The sequence below is a fragment of the Gymnodraco acuticeps genome, unplaced genomic scaffold (genome assembly GCF_902827175.1).
Source record: "Gymnodraco acuticeps unplaced genomic scaffold, fGymAcu1.1, whole genome shotgun sequence".
NCBI lineage: Eukaryota > Metazoa > Chordata > Actinopteri > Perciformes > Bathydraconidae > Gymnodraco > Gymnodraco acuticeps.
Genome location: NW_022991154.1, coordinates 3,757,068 through 3,783,225, shown reverse-complemented (window position 1 = coordinate 3,783,225; position 26,158 = coordinate 3,757,068). Strand labels below are relative to the sequence as shown.

The following is a 26,158-nucleotide window of genomic DNA, read 5'->3' as shown; positions in this document are numbered from 1 at the left end:
AAGAGCTGTCAAAGGACACCAGAAACAAAATTGTAGACCTGCACCAGGCTGGGACGACTGAATCTGCAATAGGTAAGCAGCTTGGTGTGAAGAAATCAACTGTGGGAGCAATTATTAGAAAATGGAAAACATACAAGACCACTGATAATCTCCCTCGATCTGGGGCTCCACGCATGATCTCACCCTGTGGGGTCAAAATGATCACAAGAACGGTGAGCAAAAATCCCAGAACCACACGGGGGGACTTAGTCAATGACCTGCAGAGAGCTGGGACCAAAGTAACAAAGGCTACCATCAGTAACACACTACGCCGCCAGGGACTCAAATCCTGCAGTGCCAGACGTGTGCCCCTGCTTAAGCCAGTACATGTCCAGGCCTGTCTGAAGTTTGCTAGAGAGCATTTAGATGATCCAGAAGAGGATTGAGAGAATGTCATATGGTCAGATGAAACCAAAATAGAACTTTTTTGGTAAAAACTCAACTAGACGTGTTTGGAGGAGAAAGAATGCTGAGTTGCATCCAAAGAACACCATACCTACTGTGAAACATGGGGGTGGAAACATCATGCTTTGGGGCTGTTTTTCTGCAAAGGGACCAGGACGACTGATCCGTGTAAATGAAAGAATGAATGGGGCCATGTATCGTGAGATTTTGAGTGACAACCTCCTTCCATCAGCAAGGGCATTGAAGATGAAACGTGGCTGGGTCTTTCAGCATGACAATGATCCCAAACACACCGCCCGGGCAACGAAGGAGTGGCTTCGTAAGAAGCATTTCAAGGTCCTGGAGTGGCCTAGCCAGTCTCCAGATCTCAACCCCATAGAAAATCTTTGGAGGGAGTTGAAAGTCTGTGTTGCCCAGCGACAGCCCCAAAACATCACTGCTCTAGAGGAGATCTGCATGGAGGAATGGGCCAAAATACCAGCAACAGTGTGTGACAACCTTGTGAAGACTTACAGAAAACGTTTGACCTCTGTCATGTCATGTGATCTGTTTACAGTCAAGTGTAAAGAACACCCATAGACTCCGTATGAGCAGCGCCGTCGTCCTGTGTTTCCTCCCCACACTCCCATTCCCCCGTTCTCCTCGACAAGTGCTTGGATTCTCTCTTACCACTCGGACACATTTGTGATGCTTGTGTGTGTCCCGCCGGCGGGCTTGTACACCACCTCCTTGTCTCTCACTCAGTGGCTGAAACAGAAGTAAAGGGGCCGCCGTTCGACCGTCTGACTCTGGTCCATCACTCACAGGCCCAAAAGAATCAGCCGCATGATGGATGGAGTACCGCGCTGGTATTTGCAACCAGAACCTCCGTCCTGGTTTAAATCTACACCACTGAGACCATCTCTGCTCCCTGTGTGTTTGTGGTGACTGACGCACAGTCTTGTAAGGTCCTGCATGTGTCCTAAACCCATCACTCAGTATGATGAAACAAAGTCAACCAGCTCCTCTTTCTCAATATTACTTTAATCCAATTCAAGAATGTTGTCAACGAAGACATCCAAGACACAAAGTATTTCCGGGTGTAACAACAACGCTCCTCTACAAAACACTAAGTCAGTTCAGAGAAGTGCAAGTCTGTTGACCTGAAACAAGAGGAGCTCAACCAAAAAATATTTGTTCCTGATATCTGATATCATTAAAAAAAAGATTATACCTGCTAATATTGTTTTAGTGAAAATCACGTATCAACACTTTTGACAAGGACTACCTGCATTTGGATTATAAATAACTGGAATAAAGTTAAGGTATGCATGTAAAGTGGAACAGCTAATAATATTGGTCATGTTGAGGCTCTAGATAGTGAAAGCTAAATAAATGAATACATCATTTACTTGTAACTAAGTACTAAAAAAGTGTAAAGTAAGCAGTGAGGTTAACATTATTTTGCTACTACAAATACATTACTACAATAAAAATCATACATTTTGACAATAGTTTTGTCATTAACACTTCCATTTATAATTTGGAAGTCCGGAGAGCACAAGGCCAATGGTGCATTCACATGCTTCTCAAATTGGCCTTTTTTCTGTTTTCATGAACTTAATTGTCAAATCTGGTTGTTTGTCACTTAAATGAGAATATAGCTGGTCCACCTTAGAGGTCAGTCCACCTTTGTTGTTGCTAGCATTATCCCCTCCATGTTAATCAGCAGGTAGTTGGCAAGACACGGGAGTTGAGAAGTTTTATTCTTTATTCACGGACAAATACGCTTTTTACACAACGCACACCCACCAACGTTACACAAAAAGCAAGGCTATCTGAGTGTGCTATTAACGATTGCAAACCAGCAATATGTCTTGATGATTTCGCTTTGAATCATTGATCATTGTATTGATATATTGATCCAGATTGATGGGTTTTTGCCCCCTTAGTGTCCTCCCGGTAATTCATATCCAAAATTCAATGGGTTCTACTTTAGCCCATGCTTCACCCTTCTGCCAAGATTTGTTAAAACTGGACCAATGCTCTAAGGTAAAAAATCTAAATCAGAACATTTTAATGTAAATGAATGTCTTCAGACCCGTTGACAAGCTACTTTTTGTCCAAATGTCTTTCCCTTCTTTCTTTTCTCTTCCTCACTCAGTCTGCCTTCTCTCTGCTACCCCCCCACCCCCCTGCAAGCTTACTTGCTTGGGGGTCTTGACGTGTATCAGTCAGAGCAGAGGTTCACATCCCTTGTGGAATCTTGTGTTGCCCTTAAGGGATGCACTCACTTAACCTTCAAGTGCCCCAGTCACACTTGGAAAATGTTTTTATGACCCACGCTTACCCACCAAGCTTTTCCCCTCTTGCAAGGACACACACACACCTGCACTTTCTACACTTCCAAACAAATGCACATATAATATGTAATAATGGCAGTTCTTAAGTGGACAAAGCCCCAGGCTCTTTCTATTGATGCGTCTAATGGGATCTGCTGATTGACAGCCACAGTCATCCATTTGACCAAACACGACACTGTTTGTTTGACACACACGTCATGGGACACACATGATGGATTCCTGATCACAGCTACATATTTTGTCAGCTCTCTGGGGTCAGGGTCAAGGTGGAGTTCACAGGAAATGCATGTTTTCAAATGTCTTATTTACGTTATTGATGCATGTATACGGCTCAAGCGCATATGGCTACTCTGGAAAAACACACATAGGCGCTATGATCATTCAATTATTCATCAAGGATGTTGTCATGTCTCCTTGCATATTATTCAACATTAGGAAAAATACTTTCCTGTCCAGATTGTGCTCTTGATATGTGGAATAATTGTATCCAGATTCTGCAGTCTTTAAAAACATATAGATTGATATTTTTATATAAACTTGAATATAATTACATCTGGTCATTGGTAAAGAATGGTAATGTGTGGCCCCTAAAATAAACGAGTGACCTTTCTAAACCTGAGGTACGCTAGGTCAGCTGGTGTATGTCACAGCTGATGGCTCTACTGATGATAGACGAGGCCACAGGCTTGTCGCCCCCCCCCCCCATCACTACCACCACAACACTCTCCTTCCTAAAACCCACTCTTCCTCTTGAACAAACCTCTCTGTGGTGACATCACCACCACACAGGCTGACAGCTGGTGTCATGCACCAGGGGCCCCCTGTATCAGTATGTGGCCCCACACAGCCATCAGCCTGTCAGTCTGCAACTATTCATCCACATATTGGAAATACTTTTTTAAATATAATAATGTTTATTCTCTTGCATGTTACTTGAAGCTAAGTGTTAATTTGGTCACGACACAGACCAGAACTGAAGAGTGATTTATTAATGTTAAGCCATATGTCTGTCATCACACTAACAGTTATACCAGTTCTCTGAAAGAAGTTCTGTTTTTAGTCATATATAAACGTCATGTGCAGTTACACTTTAAAGGATGCATGTACTGTATCAAAGTATAACTACATGTTTTTTTTCTTGTAGTGATGAACCCATGAGAATGACCTCAGACTCTGCAGCATTGCAACACTTTTTAGCCTCTTTGACTAAGATATATGCTGAGCATGACATTTTACATTGAAGAACGACCTTATCAGCATCCTTTGGTGGAAAATTACGTAATCATCAATGTTTGAGGAAAATGTGTCCTAAATTGAATTCCCGAGTGGCATTAAAAACTCTTCTAAATCTAACTTTCTTTTAAATACTTGGAAAACTAGATAAGTTAAACTCAACTGATTTTGAAACACATTTGATTTAATACTGCAGTTCTAAATTAAACTATAGACATACAATTAACTCGACAAATCTTCCTAGCAATGCAAATCTGTGACTTTAGTGACATCGCTAGCATTTGGGATTGATATTATTTAAGTGTTTTAAACATGTAATGATATCTGTCATCAATCTCCCCAAAGCAAGTTGTTTTACTGTTCTACATGCAAAATGTACTTCTTACAAAGCACACACTATAATCATTATCTAAGAGTACATGACATACTCCAATGCATTCACAAGATGCTGAATTTTTAAGGCATTTCAATGCACTTCTCTGAAGGCAGGGTGGGCCATCAAACTGTTGACATCTCTGGGTAGCGTCAGAAAATATCACTGGGTGTCAAACTCACAGAGATCGTATTATCATAACCAACACTGGCTTACAGCGGGTTATTAAATTGTGGTAACTTCCTTGTTAAATCTGATGTTAGCATGGCACCGCTGTCTTCCTTAAGAGCGAAGGAGCAGTGGGAGTCAGAAGATGAGCCCCAGGGGACGGGAACATGGGCTGGCAGGGGGAACAGGCCCTGTCAATAATAAGATGTATTATCCATCGGGTCGTCACAGGGAGGGGGCAGATGGGGGACTGCTGTTCCCTGGAATTAGCCGTCAGGTATGGAGGGTGATCACTGGGGGATCCCTAAGAGGATGGAGGAGGTGCAGTGGCCTGTCAGTAGCCCCAGTCAGAGGGCTAAGGCTAGAGAGAGATAGAACATGGAAGTATGAAAGCTCTGAAGTAGCAGCCAACTTTACTCAAAGTCTAGTCCATGCTTTAAATGAAGCTCAGTCATCTTAGGGATGGGAATCTAGTTAAACACTTCCAGATCCACTTATGTGATGGTACATCTGCCACTTTATGTTGAATAAGCAGCATCTACATTAGTGATCTGTCAAAAGTTTTGAGCGGATTCCTCAGTTGGACTAACAGAAGAGGATCAGACCTGATCTGTGTTACGGAGAGGATAAGGGTGGGAAAAAAACAGATTTTGGTTTACCCTTCTGACATTTGGTAATGTTTAGCAATGCAGATCGTGGTGGTTTTATTTGTATCTGCTTCCACCTTTATTACAACTGAGATGAATGTAAACCTACACAGGTCGTAAACAAAAAATCAATTCATTCAGAAAATGTGAACCATTTATATTAAAGCAAATACAAATGGTTTATATCTAAAATGTGAGTAAAGGTCCCTATATTCACAGGAAAACTGTGATCTGTGATGATTACAGTTTATCATTTAGAAAATAATTTAAAGCTTTGCCTTTGTTTGAGCCCTAAAATTACATTTAAAGATCTGACTGAATGGGGTTCTTATCTTGTAAAGTTTCTGCGTTCTCAGTAGGGGTGTAACGGTTCACAAACATTACCTCGGTTTTTAGGTCACGGTTCGGTACGTTTTCGGTACAGCAGAAAAAATTATCACAAAACATCAAATATTTGTTGTTTTGTTTTTTTAAATTATTATTAAACTGTGAGTAATGTATTCACTCAAATACAAAATAAAATAATAATATAATATGTGCGGGTAGCGGGGCGGGTTCGGTATTGCACGTCGCGGGTGCGGGGCGGGAGCGGGTCTTGAAAATCAGACCCGTGCAGGACTCTGACCTAAGCAGCCAGTTTGACATTAGGACTTGCTTGTCATTGTATTTTCATGTTTTTTTAAAGAAAAATTAACTTGTCCACATTGCTTGCCGAAAGGGCAGATCTGCTGGCACTAACAATGTCTCCTGCTGTGGAGAACACCCTCTCGCTAGGGACAGAGGTAGCCGATACAGCCAGGTAGCGCTTTGCTAACATGGTAACATAAGGATATGTGGCGTTTGTAATAGCGTTGGCTCGGTCTAAACTTTTTGCGAGTGGTGGAGGCTTAAATGCTAGTGGGAGTTGGGTTTGCACTTCAGCCTTTTTTCTTTTGGTTCCGGGGATATTCATGTTCGGGTGATGCCTTTTCAAATGAGTGTGCAAGTTTGATGTATTGCCAGCCGCGTAACCAATGTTAGTTGAACAATGGCGACAAACAGCTTTGGTTCGGTCCACCTGTCTTTGTCCGTCAACCTTGTACGTAACTGCGAAACCAAAATGTTCCCAAACCGGAGACTTCAATGATGCTGGAGGATTTTCGAGCTCAACTTTATCTGCGTTCGCCATTTCCTCATATTACTGACTACATTTGAATGCATCCCTCTGACCAGCTCTCATAGTATGCCTCTCGTCCAATGAAATGACTTGGTCGCTCTATGACCCGTTGAACCCAATGTGAGCAAATTACTCTGAATGCTGTGACGCAACACCTGAGATTACTTCCAAAAAGTTGTTCACGTTCTCAATTTGTTACGTTTAACGTTATATTCGTTCGGTACACTTCGGTACACTTCAGTACACACGTGTACCGAACCGAAGGGCCCTACTAGGGCTGAACGATATACCGTGTCATGGCGATAACCGCGATATGCGCATGCGCGATATTCACACCGCAGGGACGTGCGGTTTTATTCTTTTTTTTTTTTTTAAATACTAACGCACTTTAGCACAGAATTCAAAATAAAGATACCCTTATTACTTATCGAAACTGCACATACAATATATCCGATAAAAGCTGAGACTCCACAGATTATTTAGGTATATAGTATCATCACTGAGCGATCCGATCTCGCGACAGGGGAAGCAAACACAGACATCACAACACGTACCTTTTACGGAGCTTTTACGGGAGATTGTCTCACTGTAGCTGTCAATCTGATCAAAATACGTGTTCAATGGCATTAAAACGAGAAAAAACGCGGCTGAATCGGTTGATCCATAGGTTAATAATGTATCTGTGGCTTTGAAGCAATTGTTTATAATCCATAATTCCATTTTCATGTAAAAATCGGACACAAAAGTTAGCTGCTAATGGTAGCCACCAGAGTGCTTCCGGTTTTGGCTCCGCGTCACTCTCACTCCTTATTTGGTAATGTGTGTATTAGACTGCCGCATTTCCAAGACCGGAAGCAGCAGCCACTCTGGTAGCTACCATTAGCAGCTAACTTTTGCTCTGCGATTTGACATAAAAATGGAATTATGGATTAAAAATGAAATAATGTTTTTATACAGAGACGTTAAAAACCTATGGATTAACCGATTCAGCCGCGTTTTTTCTCGTTGTAATGCCATTGAACACGTCTTTTGATCAGATTGACAGCTATGGTGAGACGATCTCCCCTAGAAGCTCCGTAAAGGTACGTGTTGTGATGTCTGTATTTGCTTCCCCTGTCACGAGTTCGGATGACTCAGTGATGATACTATATACCTAAATAATCTGTGGAACCTCAGCTTTAATCGGATATCTTGTATGTGCAGCTACGATAAGTAATAAGGGTACTTTTATCTTGAGTTCTGTGCCAATGTCCGTTAGCATTTTTCGCTAAGGGGTCATTTAGATGCTTCTTATGAGACTTGTGTTTTGTTTTGGTAAAAATGGTTTGTATCGTCAGTTAGCTGAGATTATTTCCGTTAATCTGGTATAACACATTAATAGGTTCTTAAATATTAAGATCCCCTGAGACACAGTGTCGTGGAAAAAAAAAGTAAAGTACCCGCCGGGACTTTGGGGCTTAACAGGTTAAAAAAACGCAATATATATTGCAGGGGAACAAAAAACCGCAATGTTAGTTTTTTTCAATATCGTGCAGCCCTAGCCCGTACCGAATAATTTCAGTACGTATACCGTTACACCCCTAGTTCTCAGCTCATAGCATTAAAGATTATACCAACAAAGATTATCATAAATAGGATGTTTATTCCTTCTGACATCTGTTGGTAGAATTTTGCAATGTCATATTTTTAAAGGGTGTCCATGTGGATGCACCAGTCCAGTCCAACCTTTTCTCTTCTGATATTATATACCAATCAGATATATTATACCAATGCTCTCTTTTTTTCATAAAAATGTGTAGCTACCTCCTGAGAAATCGAAGGGTTCATGAAGAAAGGGAATGCTGCGATACTAAAAGCTGATACAAACACTAAGGAATATAGTAATTTAAGCTGAAACAACAAGTCAATTAAAGCTCAATTAACAGAAAACAATTGATTAATAAAAAGTAGTTTAGTCCGCTTTTTTAGGCAGTTTGTTGATCTTTTAAATGAATGTTAATATGTTCTGATTAGTGAATCCATAGGCATGATTATCACAAACAAACTCACCCTCTTGTATTGTATTGTATTGGTTGCCCATATCTTAGAAATGGATGTCTCACTACTTGATCCAAACATGGTCAAAACTCTCTCTATGGATGAGACTCTGAGGCTAACAAGCACTCTACTTGCAGAAGGAGCGTAGTGTTCTGCGCGTGGCGACTAGAGTAGATTATCTGTGGATTCACAGTGGCGAGTCAGAAAGATGGATGGATGGCGTGCGAGCTGCATGCGTCTACAAACGGTGTCTTCGCCTCACAAAGCGCCACTTGGCTCGCTCCCCCCACATTGCAAGGCAGGCCACTGTCAAAGGACTATTAAGGGAAGATTGAGACCCCAGGTGTATATGTGTGTGAGTGTGTGTGCTTACATGCTCATTGGTCATGGTCCTGTAGTGGAAGATTGAGACCCCATTGCTCCCAGAGCCACTCAAGCCACACAACCTGCAGTGGTTTACAATCAGAGCAACACCGTCCATCCATCCCTGCTGACACACACACGCACGCACGCACACACTGAGGGAAACACACCAACAGTACAGCTCACTATAGATGTCATTAAACACAAGGTGGAACAGCTGTGTGACATCGTCATGGACATTGCGGGTGTCATGATGTTGGACCGAGGGATTTTTAGAGGCAGATTGAGGTGCAGGTTAGGTGGATGTTGGGGTGGGGGCAGGTTTGTGAGGGGGGTGTTTGAGCTTGCAGGGTGGGAATCGAGGCAACTCCTTTGACAAGCCCTATTTGTCAAATGCCATGACGCCCAAATAACTCTGACTACAATACGGATGGATTGTGGGAGAAAAAGTGACTACAAGCCAGGCAACTAATCCTGTACAAACCCCCCTCCCCACCACCTTTACCCATATATTCTCTGTTGTTCTTGTGCTGTCTCTCTTTCTTTCATAACACAACATACACCCCTTTTCACCCACATAACTAGTAATATGGATGATATCAGTAACGGAACAAAAATACCGTTTTATATAACCATTGACCTTGGGCTTTATGATCATCCCAGTTAATCATAGCCTGTCTCTTATTTTTGGCCATCATTCCTATCAGCTTTGAAAACATTATTGGAGTGCGGTAACATTGCTAAAAGGAACAATCAGAACAAAGCAAAACAACAAGTTAAGCCGTTGACTTCAAATGCAAAGTGAATATGCATAACACATGAGGCACATTCACACCGCAGTACTTTTCCCACAAAGGTTCATGAGAACTCTTTAGTTCTCATGAACTAAGTACAGATCGAGTTCACACTGGAATAAGTCCCTGGGGGTGGATTAGGCAAATGAAGCCGCTGACGTCACTTCTTCTTCTGCTTTGGGTTTACTGGCAGGCCGCAAACCACTTCACGGCGTATACTGCCGCCCAAAGTCCCCGGAGTTGGGGACTGGCTTCAGTAGAAGCTGCTGAGACTCCCAGCAGCTTCTACTGAAGCTTTCCGAGTAAATCGCCAGAACGCCGACACCTCCTCATCTCCACCGCTCCCATGTTTTATTTTGTGTTGCCATAAGTTAGTCTCTGCGTTTCTGCGCTATGCTAATGCTAATAATGCTAATGCGAGGATAATAAAATGGCGGCTTCACAAAACTTTTTGGGAGTTTTACGGGCGTGGTATGCAATCCGCCCAGCCAATCAGACATAGGAACCTTTTTCTCCCACGAAAGTCCCTGCTCTCTAGCAGGGACAGAAAAGGGAGTGAAAAGGTTCTCATGAACACATTTTAGTTCCGGCTCTTTTTGGTGTGAACGCAACATTTCGGAACTATATCGGAACTAAAGTGGGAAAAGTACAGCGGTGTGAACGCGCCTATTGGTAATAATCGCCCCTAGTCACCTTTTGCATAGAAAACTTTTCAGTGCACAATAAAGCAGATTGATCAAGGATGATGCCCTAAGAATGGCATCGTTGAAACACTTTTTTGAAGTTATTTTAGAGATTGCCTTTGTGTTCTTTGTCTTATAAATTTAGTAATCCCGCGGTTTGTTTAAAACACAACTGATCGTCTGATAGCTCTTGTTCCTTGCTCTGTTTTTCTTTTAAGAATGATATTGTGTTCTCAGGTCCTAGATTGTTGATTTGCGGGTAATATATTATTGTACCCAATTAAATAATGATCAATCCTGCAGAGCCAAAGTAAATAATAATGTAATAATACATTCATTTGGAAAGCGCAATACAATAAATAACAAAGTAATACACAAATAAAGAATGGGATAATATTTATAACACAGGATTTTATTTTCAAAATAAAATTAAGTGTGTTTTGTTGAATGACCCTTCTACCCAATCAGAATGGTATAGCCATAACCTATAATTCTAACTCGATGTAAACCCTTCATACATTACATTACATTATATTACATTGCATTTAGCTGACGCTTTTATCCAAAGCGACTTACAATAAGTGCGTTCGACCAACAAAATACAAACTTGAAGAAAACAGAATCATATAAGTACATCAGGTTTCATAGAGCAAAAACATTTCAAGTGCTACTCAACTGGCTTTAGGTAAGCCAGTCCTTTATTAGTATATAAGTGCTTTGTTAATAGTTCTATCGCTCGAAGTGGAGTCGAAAGAGATGAGTTTTCAGTCTGCGCCGGGTGTACGGTTTAACCATGTCCTGGATGTAGGAAGGGCCAGATCCATTCGCAGCATGGTACGCAAGTACCATTGTCTTGAAGTGGATTCTAGCAGTTACCGGAAGCCAGCCATACACATTTGTATGCAGGAGCAAAGCCCAGTGTGTGTGTTTTAAATCTATGTGTGTGTTCTCAACAGTGATTTGTTCAACAGTAAATGTTTGTCTGAGATGAATTCGCCATCTGATCCAGGGCTGCATCCTGGCTGACAAATTAAACGAGTGAGGGGGGGAGGAGGAAGAGTGAGGGGGTAGGAGTGGGGAGAGAAGCTGGAATGTGTAGAAGTGGAAATCGAATCATTTTATTGTTTGTCACCGCGACCCTCGTGGTCACGGTCTGTTATTGGACGCTAATTAAAACGGCAACAATCCTGACAATTGGCAATTAAAGACTTGTGAAAGAGGTGATAGGAAATGAGCTCCTCATCGGGTGCATAAACTCATTCTTTATCCCTCTTTCACACCTCTCTTCCCTCTGTCTTTTCTCTACTCATTAGGAAGACAGAGTGCTGTCACTGACCACCATAGTAAATGATTGGGAGAAAGGGAAGAGGTAGTACAGATAATTACATGCAAGTGTTTTTTTTGGGGGGGGTGGAATAATTTAAATGAATGCGGGGAGCAACTGATTCATGTTGCATTATGTTTTTTCAGGCTGTGGTAGTGGAAGGCTTTTTACATTTTCATGCAGCGACATGAGGCTTGTGGCAAATATAATTTCTAAAGGCTTTTTCACAAAGCTTTTTACCCAGGTTTCTAAAGCTCGGTGAGGAGTATATTTCTAGTTTACTACATCTTGGTACCATAAGGCGTATTCACACCACAGTACTTTTCCCACTTTAGTTCCGATATAGTTCAGAAATGTCGCGTTCACACCAAAAAGAGCCGGAACTAAAATATGTTCATGAGAACCCTGCTAGAGAGCAGGTACTTTCGTGGGAGAAAAAGGTTCCTCTGTCTGATTGGCTGGGCGGAATGCAAACCACGCCCCGTAAAACTCCCAAAAAGTTTTGTGAAGCCGCCATTTTATTATCCTCGCATTAGCATTAGCCCAGCGCACAAACGGAGAGAGACTAACTTATGGCAACACAAAAGAAAACATGGGAGCGGTGGAGTGATGCGGAGGTGTCTCTTTAGTTCTCATGAACTAAGTTCTCATGAACCTTTGTGGGAAAAGTACTGCGGTGTGAAAGTGCCTATAGTCTTTATATAAGAAGTGGGCGTAGCCATGGTGATGTCACACATTGGTTTATGGGCAACTGTTTTAAATCCATGCATTTTTTGGCCATCTTGATCTTTGTGTTTCGGAGCCAGAAATGACAAGGCCAGGTTGCAATGCACATTTTAGTTAACGATAGATAGCTTACTTGGTAAGCAAGGTGCATCCAATGGTAATATTTTTTTGAATGCTAATATTGATAAGCGGGAAAGCAAACTTCTCCTTTGGGTTTCTCTTGGCACAACTGGATAGCTAACAGTTCTATATAATCGGACTCTGATTTGTGTCAGTTTGGCCACTATGTCAGTTGGTAATACTATTAGGCCAGGGGTGGGCAAACTTTTTAGCTCGGGGGCCACTATGAGTTTTAAAATTTGAAAGACGGTTCGGGCCAGTAGCAGATCGGTGAAAAAATATGTAGCTGTCCACTCATTAAACACTCAATGTCGACTTTTATTTTCTTCCACTCATTGTTACAGATGCAGGTTCAAAGGTGAATTAGGTTCAAAGGTGAATTATTGCGTCATGACGTAACCGTTTACGTGCCTTCTTATTACCCACACAGCATTTTACGTCACTGATTTTCTCCGCAACACCGCTCACAACATCAATAGAGGACTGTGTCGGGTAGTTTTTAATCATACGAAGCAAGATTAAATTAAAGAACTACTTCTCCAACCTAATACCTTTCTCCAGAGTGTCATTGTGCATTGTTTATTAATGTGGTTCAGCTGCATTACCGACCGCTGGAGCATTGCTCGTCCACCAGAGTTTAATCTACTGTTAACTCACGGCAGCAGCCGCTGTAAAGTCTTCACTGTCCGACTGTCACACAAGCAGCTGATAAATATCCCCAATTCCCCCATCAGTGAATGTGTTTGTCTGAATTGACGCTGTTTGGCATCACAACGCTGTTATGAAGGTTTCTCTGGCATTCTACAGGTGATGTTAGCATAGCAACCGAAGCTAATCAGACTATCTTGACTACTTGTTGCTATCATATTGTGGCATAAGCCGTATATGGCCCGCAGGCCTTAGTTTACCCAAGCCTGTATTAGGCGCTTTCACACCGCAGTACTTTTCCCACTAATCAGAACTTAGTTCATGAGAACTCTTTAGTTGGGCACTGGCTTCAGTAGAAGCTGCTGGGACTCCCAGCAGCTTCTACTGAAGCCTTCCGAGTAAATCGCCAGAACGCCGACACCTCCTCATCTCCACCGCTCCCATGTTTTATTTTGTGTTGCCATAAGTTAGTCTCTCTGCGTTTATGCGCTGGGCTAATGCCAATGCGAGTATAATAAAATGATGGCTTCACAAAACCTTTTGGGAGTTTTACGGGGCGTGATTTGTAATCCGCCCAGCCAATCAGAAATAGGAACCTTTTTTTCCCACGAAAAGGCGGTAAAAAAGTTCTCTAACTAATTTTTGTTCCGGATTTTTTTGGTGTGAACGCAATATTTCGGAACTAAAGTGGGAAAAGTACTGCGGTGTGAACGCGCCTATTGTTCACACAAAGATCAGTTTTAAGAAGTGGGACCGTTGTGACATCCTTCAACAAAGTCAGATGCTTCAGACAGGTCATAGGTATAGGAAAAGTTGATTTGTGGAATTTTTCATTGTCTTTAACCAAATCAGGATTTCAATTTTACAAAGGTTGTTATTATGCAATGAGTCATAGGAATATTGCTTACAGACGTTGTGGCAAATTTTGATTGGTTGAAGAAAAACAAACTCACCTCAATTGAGTTATTTTGATCTTGTTCTCAACTTAATTTGTAATAGATACAAACCTCTACAATTACCCACATTGGGCTTACGAACCGATGTGAACAGGGACTTAGACGGCTCACAATGCAAATGCTTCTTTGTGCGAGTAAGTCAGCCGGCATAGGACATCATAAAACAACATGATGGATACACAGCCATTGAAATAAATAAATAAAAACACTTTGTCCTCTTTTTTTTAAAATTCCGATCTCTCTACACTTTCGCCTCTTCTCTGATGGATCTGTAAAATGATATAACGAATGAGACTTAAAGTGAGAAGGAGGGAGGGAGGGAGGAAGGCCAGGCAGGAGGGATGAAGGCAGCGAGTGAAGAGACAGAGCATATGATTTATTAGGCTCATAAAAATTCTGCCTTTGTTATTCCCCCTCATTTTTATCTGTGAAGCTTATTAAAGAGCACACCTGCCAGAGTCCTCAGAAAAATGTGTGCGAGCTTAACGCATTCATAAGATGTATATTTGTTCCCGCACTGACTGGATGTTAAACAATTTCTTTCGTTTCTGTGTGCTATCAGATTTTAATTTGCAGACTTTCATACTGATCTGCCAATTTTGCTACTCCCAGGTCCCGCCTCCTCCTCTCACCGTAGCCCCGCCTCTACTCGGGTGTTCAGGACACGCTACAAGATGGTGACCCGTCCGGGCTCCGCCAGCACGGCACACACCCTCCACTACAACCCCGCCCTGTCTTGGAGAGCTAAGAGGATCCAGTCTGCCAGGTAATCCACATTCACAAATACACACACACCTCCCGCAGGTCCGGGTTTAATGTGTCTCAGTGGCTAATATCCCTCAGTGCAGAGCAGCGCCCTGTCTTTAATGTCAGTGTCACGTGCGGCATGAGTGGAAGAGGTCGGGAATTTATAGCGCTCATTTTTACACAGTAGATAACCCAGAGAATAAACCATTTACAACAGCGTGCTCCTCACATTAATTTACAGCAGAAGCGCCTTACACCAGAAGGATATAGAGGGAGGGCGGGTGGGTGGATCTGTTTCTTATGTCATTACAACTCCTATCTCCTCTTTCTCCCAACCCCCCTTCATTCATCTAACTTCCATCTCCCACAGCCCCTCTATTATTCTAGCATTCTCACACAAGGTTTAATCCACCAATGAGTCTCAAATACACAGTGAATAAAACGTGTCAAATGGGCATGCAAGTAATGACTAACTTAATTTAAGGTTAGTCTTTATTATTCTTTTTTTTCACAAATGTAGTCCATACATAAGATAATAATTTGTCATCTAAAGCTCAACATTGAGTTTTGAAATTGCTTGTAGTTTCTAAATCAAAAATACAAATGCAAGCATTTTAAGATTAAATAAAACAAAATCCAAAAATCACAAATTTGAGACACTGGAAGAAAATGTGTAAAAGAAAATTGTGCACAATAAATTATTACAACACTAGCCTGTAAAGGAATCTGAAATCTCATATTCACTTGCATATTTAGTTGTGCATAAACTCCCTTGCTGTGTAATATGCCAGGTTGTGGTGATGATGTCCTTTCCGAGTAACCTTTCACGTTAAATGTGTTGGAGTGCTAGACAGAAGCGTAAGTTACATTACCCTTCATACATTACATTACATTACATTTAGCTGACGCTTTTATCCGAAGCGACTTACAATAAGTGCATTTGACCAACAAGATACAAACTTGAAGAAAACAGAATCATATAAGTACATCAGGTTTCATAGAGCAAAAACATTTTGTGCTACTCAACTGGCTTTAGATAAGCCAGTCCTTAGTATATAAGTGCTTTGTTAGTATGTAAGTGCTTAGTTAGTATGTAAGTGCTCTTTATTTTGTTTTGGTGTTTTTGGGTTTTTTTTTCATTTTATTGCTCGAAGTGGAGTCGAAAGAGATGAGTTTTCAGTCTGCGCCGGAAGGTGTGTAAGCTATCTGCTGTCCTGATTTCAATGGGGAGCTCATTCCACTATTTTGGAGCCAGGATAGCAAACCTATGTGTTTTTGCTGATCGGAACTTGGGTCCCCTTCGCAGCGAGGGTGCAGCGAGCCGTTTGGCTGATGCAGAGCGGAGTGCACGTGCTGGGGTGTACGGTTTAACCATGTCCTGGATGTAGGAAGGGCCAGATCCATTCACAGCATGGTACGCAAGTACCATTGTCTTGAAGTGGATTCTAGCAGTTACTGGAAGCCAGTGAAGGGAGCGGAGGAGCGGCGTGGTGTGGGAGAATTTAGGAAGGTTGAAGACCAGACGAGCTGCAGAGGTCGGATTGTAAGTGTTACGTAGTGATGTGACTCCCTCTGGAGGGAACTTTGGGATTTTAGCCTGCAGACCATTTACATGCACAGAAACCTATAACACACTACAGGGAAGGAAACCCCCCAAAAAGCATAATAGGGCCCCTTTAATTCATCTTTATGAGGAGGTTATTATTGGGTGGAAAATGTCAAAGGTCACCTATCATGCTTTTAGGCAATAGCATAGGTCTCAGATATATAAAAAAATGTCAATGAAGTGTTTTGCTCAAAATACCAAACGGATCACCCATTCTAGCCATGCCTCATACCTCTCTGTTTCAGCCCTGTTACTAAAGTGCTGATTCTGGGTATAAAGCTTTAAAAAAAAAAAAAAAGAGGTGGTGGAGCTTATGCCTGCTCATACGGGAGATTCTACCGGCAGATTGTCAGCTAAATGCTGCCGTGATTAAACGCCATATCATGTTCCAAACCACATCAAGGATTATTTCTGAAACAGTATGGAGCTCAAATGCTTTTTCTCTTGTGGGTTTACCACAAGGTGAGTTCCTTTTTATTTCCTGCTTCTTACACATGCTCTCTCCAGTACAGGTTAGCTCTGAGTGTTAGCGATGCTTGATAATGTAAACAAAGACCATATTACTTTCACAACAGTCGGGCATTGTTTCTGATAGCAACGTTTCTGATAGGGCCGTTGGTGTAAAGCCAGCCCACGTCTCAGATATTAGGTCATATCGGCAGCAAATCTGGATCAGCTCTGTTGTTCCCCCGTTTTTAGAGATTTGGGTACGGAGGAACCGAGAGAGGGTTGTATTTCACTTTGTGAGTTCCCTGATACACCGGGGACACATATCTATGTATTAAAGACATAAAAGTACCTTTAAGTAAAGGCCTTGATCCTAGCTTTGTCATTAAGAAAAGACGTGGTGTTGAGCTTGTTTTCTCCTTCAGTTGCATGCTGTTTGAAGTTTGCGATAGCTCAGAACAGTTGTCCTGGTTGGTATTAGATGATCTGTTAATCTGTAGAGTAATAATAAGCATCCTGTTATAAAAATAACAGGATGCTCTTCCTGTAAACTGTATGTGGTATGACTACACTGTAACTGACACTCTGAAACACACACACACACACACACACACACACACACACACACACACACACACAAGAACTGAGTTCTGATAAACATGAAACTGATTGTAATATAAAGGAATTGGAGCTGCTCTAAAACTTTATTGTGTCCGGTCTAGGAATTAACACAAAACAAATTGAGTTCTTGCAATTTAAGTTCAGTTCACAGAGGCATGATTGTGGTCGTTGAGGGAGAGCAATCAAAGGTAGATTCACAGTACTGAGTGTGTTTTGATACTACGTTTTTAGAGACTAGAAACACCTCATTTTGGTTTTGTCCTCCTGGCCGCCAGGAGACAGCTCCTAAAACTACAAAACCTCAGCATATGTATCTGCTGTGTTTTCTTTTTAGTTGGGCTGAAGTTACATTAGTCTTTTGGTTGTGTCTGTTGTGGAAGCCTGTTTATGAGTGAAAGAGTTTTGGGCTTGTTTTGTGTGTGTGTTGCTTCATTTGTGATATCCAGATTTGGTTAGACAGAGGGGCCGGACTGTGGCCGGACTCAGCCTCTGGTGACTTATTACTATTCATTTAGCTGCTGCAGTAAATATTGATTCATCAAGGGATTTTCAATTTGAGCCCCGTGACATCTTGTGAAATATCACCATGTGTGTAGAAGTGAGGAAAGAGATAGGGAGAGGAGGGGAACAGGTCGGGTCCCCAGGGATGGTGGATTACCCCCCCTCACCCCCACCCATGCGCTCCTTTCTCATGCTTATCTTTCTGTTTAACTCCAAAGACCCTCCACTTTTATCAGTTTGAAGCTATTGAGTGGAGCATGAGCTCATATTCTCTGCTCTTAACTACTGAGTGCTGCTCTTCATCTTTGGCCTATCAGACCCACTGATCCCTGTCCTCATACGTTCTCTGCTCTTATCTCTGTGCCTGTTCATAGCTGAAATCCACACCCGGGGCCACGCTTTAGGGAAATAAATACAAAAAACAGCCTTGCATGGTGGTCCAAGGGTTCCCAAATTCTGGCAGGTAATAAGCAGATATTTTAGGATTATTAACGCCAACTGAGAAAGCACTGGGGGGCTTTTTGTGCTTCAGTTTCTTCATTTAGTGGGCCCGATTATGCTTTTTTTTTTTCTCTCCCCTACACTACCAGCCTGAAATGCCTCCATTGGACTCCTTTGTCTACTTCTGCGACATAGTGACATCAGTACATAACACTCACGCTTCTATTGGCTAGTGCCCTAACTGTCTGATTGGGCAAGTTTATTTGTATAACACTTTCCAATTACAGAAGCTATACAAACTGCAAAAAAATAAATAAAATGTCCTTAAACAACATTTAAAAGCACACATTTAAAGACGTACTGAATATTGATAAATTCAATTAAACATTGAGATTAAAAAATACCTTCACTAACACCACAATTCATCATTTACCATTCCAAAGGAAGAGATGTTTCCCTACCCAGCATGGCATGCTCTTACCTGTTTCCATCCATAACAAGCGTAGCCGGTGATTTAGTGCCGGACGGTCGTTTAAAGGGGCGAGGGAATCGTCTACAGTATTTCAACCCAAGCCACCAGAAAATAGATATAATCTCAACATTAACTCCATTAATAGTAACAGGAGTTGAATTAAGAAAGCCGTAAAGCATGCACACTGACGGATAAATTACAGCCCAACCCTCCCCCTTATCCCTGTCGAACCCTCCATATTTTTCTCCCTTGTAGTCTCTTATTTTCTATACCCGTGCATTTGCTCTGTTGCTTTCTTTTTCTTTTCTGTCTTTTTATTCCTTATTTTATTGTCAAATACAAATCAATTCATACTTATTTTTAATCCAAATGTCTTGGCTTCTACTTGCGTCTTTTTCTAACTTGCCCCTAACATGGCAGGACCCCCAAATAAGTAGACAACTTTTGACTGTATATATCTTCACACACATACACACACGGTCCAGGCGCTCATCTCCTTTAGTGCTTCAGTATCGATCAGTACAGGATGTAAGAGACTGGGCAATAAAGTGAAGCAGCGCTCCCTCTTCTTCACTTCTCTCCTCCTTTTCCCCGCATTCACTCCCTCATTCATCCCCTTTTATACCCCAATTCATTCATTTACTCATTACTTATCACATAAGTCATCTATCCGTCACCTACAGCCGAATGTTGTGATCTTCCTCGGCTGCTGTTCACACTGTAATCCACACCAACACTCTTTAGGCTGCTTTTTAATGTGTTACCCACCATAAGAGAGGATTCTGCTCATTACATCGGCTCTCTTTAAGTTGGATTTGATAGGATCGTGATTGCGTAACGACATCACTTTGGTTTCCTTTAAGTGCCCGAAGAATAGCAGCAGTCCTTACTGTTGGAATTAGCCAGATGACTGTTTTTGCTGTGCTCTGTTTCAAGGGTAACTGTTTCCCAATATGAGCTTACTAATGCTTGGGTTGCAGACAAATAGACAAGGGCAGCATTATTCGGAGCAGTCGCGCGACCCTCCAAATTCTTCCCTGTCACTAAAACAAAAGTCGGATCATTCATCAACAGCGGCGGTAGTGCTGAATTGCGCTCTCCTTTATCCGTACATCGCATGGTCAGAGCAGTGCGCAAACACGCACACAACCACCTTTAGTATACGCATGCAGACTAGTCACAGGGGAGTTTCTGCATGCCCTTGCACCCTCCTTCATTTCTTCCTTTTCTCAATATTTGTACCTTTCTTTTTCTTTTTGGAGAGTCAATGTTCTTTTGTACCGCGACCTTTTATTTATTTATTTAATCGTTTATTTGGCAGGGACAATGCACAGTAATGAACACTTAAAACATTCAAATGTATCAAGCGTAACAGTGCCAGATTTAGCTTTGAGCTAATTTCCATCCGCATTGCCTCACATAAAACATTTAAGAAATGTACATTTTACAAACATAGCAAAAACAAAATACATGATGTGCAAAAAGTGCAAAAGAGCAAGAGCAGCATACACAAGTATTTATGACATGGTAATACATTCAGGGTTTCCCACACATAGACTATACTTGGGCGGGCCGCCCAGGTATATTAACGGCCGCCCAAGTATATTTCGCGACCCATTTAGGTTTTCTTAGGTTTTAGGATTCAGTTCCTAAAACGATATTTTCGTAGGAAAGCCGAGAGGATGTTTCTGACTCGCTATCATCACTGGATACCTCGTACAATCCTTCTTCTTTGTCTGGTATATTTGCCCTTCCACGTTCATTCTGCATAGACGCCATGGTTTGTTATCGTATCGTCTTCCTAAGTTTTCGTCACTTCCGGTTTGGCTGAATCGAACATTTCGTTTCTAAAAAACTTCGGGGAAGCTGCAATAAAGTGCTTCTAACATGCGTAAGGCAATTATTATATTTTTTTAATCAGGTGTGATTGTTTTGGTACGTAATTATGCTTGTATATAAGTTAAAACGAAACTATTTGAGGTTCCATTTCCACTATCCCTTTAAGGACTCTGAGTGTTTAGATAGTTAACTTAGTCTAAATTCTCAGTGGGTCTAAAACGGTGTGGTCATCATTTATGTAAACACATATTTCCATTTGAGAGGGTGATTGGTCTAATGGATAGTTAGGTCGGCTGAAGATCGGAAGGCTGTGAGTTCAAATCCCGCCAGGAACACCACCACTAGTGTGCCCTTGAGTAAGGCACTTAGCCCTTAGTTACTCCAGGGAGAATGTCCCTGTAATCCAGTGCTTCTCAAAGTGTGGTCCGCGGACCACTGGTGGTCCGTGAGCGCCCCCTAGTGGTCCGTGAGTATATTGGTAAAATTTCACATTTTTAATTAATTAATTAATTTAAGTTTTCCGCACTCTCGCGGGAATATCTCCGCAATAGAGCGAGCTTAAGTTTCACTTTCGATTGCATGATATAACCCAGATAAACACCTTCATCACACATGTTGCCACTTGTTTGTACAATTTTCAGGCGATTTGTAAAAAACTGTGTTTTTGGATATTTGTGGAGTTAGGTGGTCCTCGAGTGTTTTTTTATTGGTTAAGTGGTTCTTGGTATGAAAAAGTTTGAGAAACACTGCTGTAATCGGTCATGATAAGTCGCTTTGGATAAAAGCGTCAGCTAAATGAAATGTAATGTGATTAGTAAAATATGCATGAATAAATAAATAAAAAGTTAACTAGGTGAAAAAAGGTAAGATACACTTTTAAAACTTGTTGAGAGAAAACTAGTCTTTGCTGCTGCCTCAAAGAGGAGCAGGGGGGAGAGGAGGGAGACAGGAGAGGCTGATTCAGGAGCACAGACACACTCACAACTATAAATGAACCAAAAATAAATTAATAAACAAGTTTCAGTGTTTTTTTCATATTGGAAATGGTATGTTATTGGTTATGGCCATGATTTTATGAGTATTTAAATGTATACAGTTCTGTTTAATATAGGTGTTTCCATAGATCTAGTCTCTTTATTTCCCCCTCAAAGTTTAACTCCAAAATAAAATCTTAACGGGGGGGCATGCCCCTGGACCCCCCCTAGAGGATTTGAGGTCGACCCCCACTAAAAATCACATGGATAGGTTCCTAAATACATTGATAAATACATTTATTTTTAAAATAGTAACCCATTTCCATATGGTCATGTGTGGGTAGTAGATTTAAACTATAGGGCTATCACTATGGGCCCTGCCTGTACCTGTTCGCTCTGCCATCGCGTGAAGGGTCTGCTAACAAGCGACCAACAGAAAGGTTAATGTTGTTGCACGTCACCTCAACCCCCCCCCCCCCGCTACCACCATCCCCCCAAGTATATTTCAGATCTGTGGGTAACACTGATTATATAATACAATCGAGAAGCTACGACATATAAAGTGCAAGAGAAGATACAAGAGCTGACTAAAGTGCAAGAGGAGATACCCCTGTGTTAAAGTGCATTTAGCGGTGATCGCACGTCTGTTTGTTTCTCATCCATTCTTTGAGTTGACCTTTGAAGCTATTGAGAGTGGGACAATCCCGTATCTCAGTTGGGAGGCTATTCCAGAATGAGTTGCCCTTAATTGAGAGTACATTTTGTCCAAAAGTGGTCCGTCTACGGTGGACCTCACAGTCTCCTCTGGTTTCTGACCTAGTGCAGCGTCCAGTGTGTTCTTTGTGGATGAATTCCCCTAAGGGGGGGGGGGGGGGCAGTCCATGTAAACATTTATAAATAAAACACATACTTTTAAAAGACTTAAAATTGTCAAAGCTCAATAAATTGTGTTTTTCAAGGATGGTACAGTGGTGGTATGAATTTGGCTTTCTGTCAAGCACCTTGATAGCTCTCTTGTACAGCTGTTCTATTGGTTTCAGGTTTGTGGCACAAGCAAACGACCAGTTTGTAAAACAGTATTCAATGTGGGATAGAGTCATACAGTGGCGGTATGACTTTGCAGCATTGACAGTTAAGAAGGGTCTAATGGCGCATTTCCACTACAGCGCGGAGCTAGCTTTAAGCGTGCCGTGCCCGGTAGGGGTTTCACAACTACCAATATTTACTAGTCGACGCGTTTTTCAAAATAGCAGTCGACTAGTCGGTACGTCATAATAAAGACACACAAAGAGAGGTGTACAACTGTATTTTATATTGGAACTCATACAGTTACATTAAACACTGCATTTTAATTTGTGTTACATGGCTGAGTAAATAACAAACAGTAACTGGACTTAGTAAATAACAAACAGTAACTGGACTCACCAAAATCGACAGCAAAAAACTCTGTTTACTGAAATGCCACGTAAATCCAGTGCGCAACAGCGCATTGCGCAACACTTTACTCGCTATCCTCCACGATAACGTCCACCTTTCCAGGTTTTTGGTTTGCGTTGAGGAACACCAACGCATCGACATGTGAGGGAAGGAGGCTTGACCGCTTTCGGGTGACAGCGTTGCCTGCCAGGGAAAAAACCCTCTCACTCGGGGTGTCTGTGGCTGGAATAGCCAGGTAGCTCCTCGAAAGCTTGGCTAAACGGGGGACGCGGTGCGCGTTTTCTGCCCACCACTCCAGTGGGTTATTCATTGTGGGGATATGCAGTGTCCGCTGGCAGTAAACCCTAGCTCATCATCCGCATCACTGTTGACCCGTTTTTTCTTGCTGCTCGTCTGCCTCTGTCCTGTGCTGACGCCGGTCCGTTGCTCACTGGTGCTAGCATTACTGCTAGTGCTAGCTGTCGGCAGCGGGTGTCTCATCTTCAGATGGTTGCGCATAGCAGATGTATTTTTGTTGTACTTCAGTACAGCTGTACACAACTGACACTTCACTGTGGAGTTGGTTACATCTTTGTTGAAGTACTGCCATACATAAGAATGTCAGACGTGTTTTGAAGCATTTTGCAGCACCTCGTTTACCTCCATTTTTCACACGACTAGTTGACTAGGGCCTACAGCGCCGACTAGTGGTAAAGGTAGTCGACTAGTCGATTAGTTGGTGAAACCCCTAGTGCCCGGACCGTTTTTGGTTGCGTTTCCACTTGGCGTAGTTCCGGCTAGCGGGTACTATTTCACAGTTTTTCTGGCCCCATAAAATCGAGGTTCTTTCCTGGCCAACAACCAGGCTGAGTCGGGCTGAGTATGCTAAACTAGTGAGAGAATCGCTGGCAAGGGGGCTACAACTACAACAAGATGAACATATTTGACCGTGATTTAATCGTAATACACGTTTCAAAATGATGCCGAAGTAACAACATACTGATACCGGTTAGTAAAAACCATGAATTAATGCTTTGACAAGTCTGCAGACAGACGGCAGGTGAAAAACCTTTTAAAATGCGTGTTTTCTAACTGGAGATCGGCTAAGCTAACGCAGTATATGCTCCGACCGTCCACACTCACAACAACGACCTATACAGACATACATAAACCAGCGACTGTATTCGCCATGACACAGGCAGTCTGTGGTTTGTACTTGTTTAACTTTTGTCTAGTTTCTGAACAGATATGAGGAGCTGTGAGCTTGAGTGCTAACAGCTAACGGCTGATGTTGTTTTTCTCGGGTGCTCATTGAAGATGACGTCACTGCTCCGCCTACACTGCGTTACTATAGTTACTGCCCCAGCTACTAAACTGTAATGGAAACGCAGCATAAAGTGAGCCAGTCCTAACAAGGCCTAGCCATACCGAGCGAGGCCCTGTAGTGGAAATGCGCCATAATTTAGCTCAAGTCTTTGTCTTCGTCTCACAACACAACTAAGTGAATGTGAAATACAGATGTGGTTGAAAGCAATTTGAATGGCAAGACATTTGATTTATCATCATTCGCCAAGTAAAAATATCTTTCTTTGGAACTTTTCATAATGTAGTTTCACCTTCAACTAACTACTCTGTTTTGTTTCATCGTAATTTGCGGGTCAATTACTTGTGGTTAGAGCATAAGGCATTTAAAGATGCAGCTTGGGGCTACAAAGGAAGACATAGTCTTTTAGATCAATTGATAATTAACTTGATTTCGCCAAGGCCAGATGTCCAATTTTGCAATGTTATCAAAAGTGTCAAAATACATTGAGTCTGACCTTTGAATGGTGTACGATGTGAGGGGTCTAAGGACAGAGGGTGTCGTATTGTCATACTGATATTCTGTACAAACTGTGAAGTCCACTGAGACAAATGTAACATTTGTGATATTGGGCTATATAAATACACATTGATTGATTGATTGATCCACTCCAACATTGAATCGATTCTTCCTTGGCTAAGGCAACACCTATTTACCAAATTTGATGAAAATCGGGCCAATAGTTTATAAGGGAAAAAGCCAAACCGCTTGTTTTGGCGGCAGACTGAACCGTACAGTAAATTGACCTTAAAAATAAAACCAAGAGTTATAAGAGGTTAAAAACGGTTGCTAGTTTCACATGGGCTCATCACAGTAAGTGAAACATTTTACTTACGCCTACATTTTGTGATTGTATCTTTATAAATACTGATGAGTGCAGCTTTAAATAGTCAAGCAAGTTGTATGATGACTGTATAGATTTGATACTCAGGCCTTGTAGCAGAAAAATAGACATCACCATTGAAGTGGTCCTTGGTTGTCAGCTGAGGAGGATTTGTGCATCAGATGGGCCTGGTGGGTATCTGATAACAGATATTACTCCAGGGGTCAAGGGCATCACTGGGAACAGGCCAAGGAGAGTCAGGAGACAGATAAAAACACCTGCTCTATTTTAAAGGGTATTCTGCTGTCCGTTTATTTTCTTCTACATTCTCTCGCTTTTTAATTAGAGATATATTACCCTATTGTAAAGGTAATGTGCTCCCACAGAGGCTGTTTGCACTAATATTGCTCGGCCTGCGGGGGTAACTCATTCACATGGCTGTATGTACAGTTTCGCAAAGGTCTGAGAACTTAATTTGTGAAGAAATGAGCTTCAGACAAATAAAGAAAAACACTAATATGTTCGTGGTTGGTTCAACTGTGCTTACTGCCTTCTGCAATGAAGTTATGTTCTCTTGTCAGTCTGTCCTCTTGTTTCTGTCAGCAGCATTTGGAAGAACTACTGGCCTCATTGTTGTTGACATAAGTCGGAAGATCGACTTCACAAATGAAATGAAACAATTCATGGAGCATGTAAATGCACCTTTGTTCTTAGCAAAGGTCTGCTCTCTGCAAATATTCTCTATAGGAAATATATCTCCCTTTTTAACTGATGCTCCATATAGAGAAACAAAACTTTTAATTATTGCACTATGCACACAATGAGAACCATCGTTTGGGTGTTTTTTGGCCCAGAACCCTACGCCTATCTGATGCTGCTTGGAAAATTGTAAGA

General features: G+C 41.8%; 1 protein-coding gene across 2 annotated transcripts in view; it reads left to right on the top strand.

Annotated features, from left to right (window-relative positions):
• The window catches only part of zc3h3 (zinc finger CCCH-type containing 3), an 81,867-nt gene that overhangs the window by 31,190 nt on the left and 24,519 nt on the right, over window positions 1–26,158 (top strand). For both annotated transcript variants that reach the window (XM_034237464.1, XM_034237463.1), the window contains exon 4: window positions 14,627–14,780. In XM_034237464.1, the coding sequence (XP_034093355.1) occupies window positions 14,627–14,780 (154 nt within the window). The remainder of the gene's footprint in view (window positions 1–14,626; window positions 14,781–26,158) is intronic.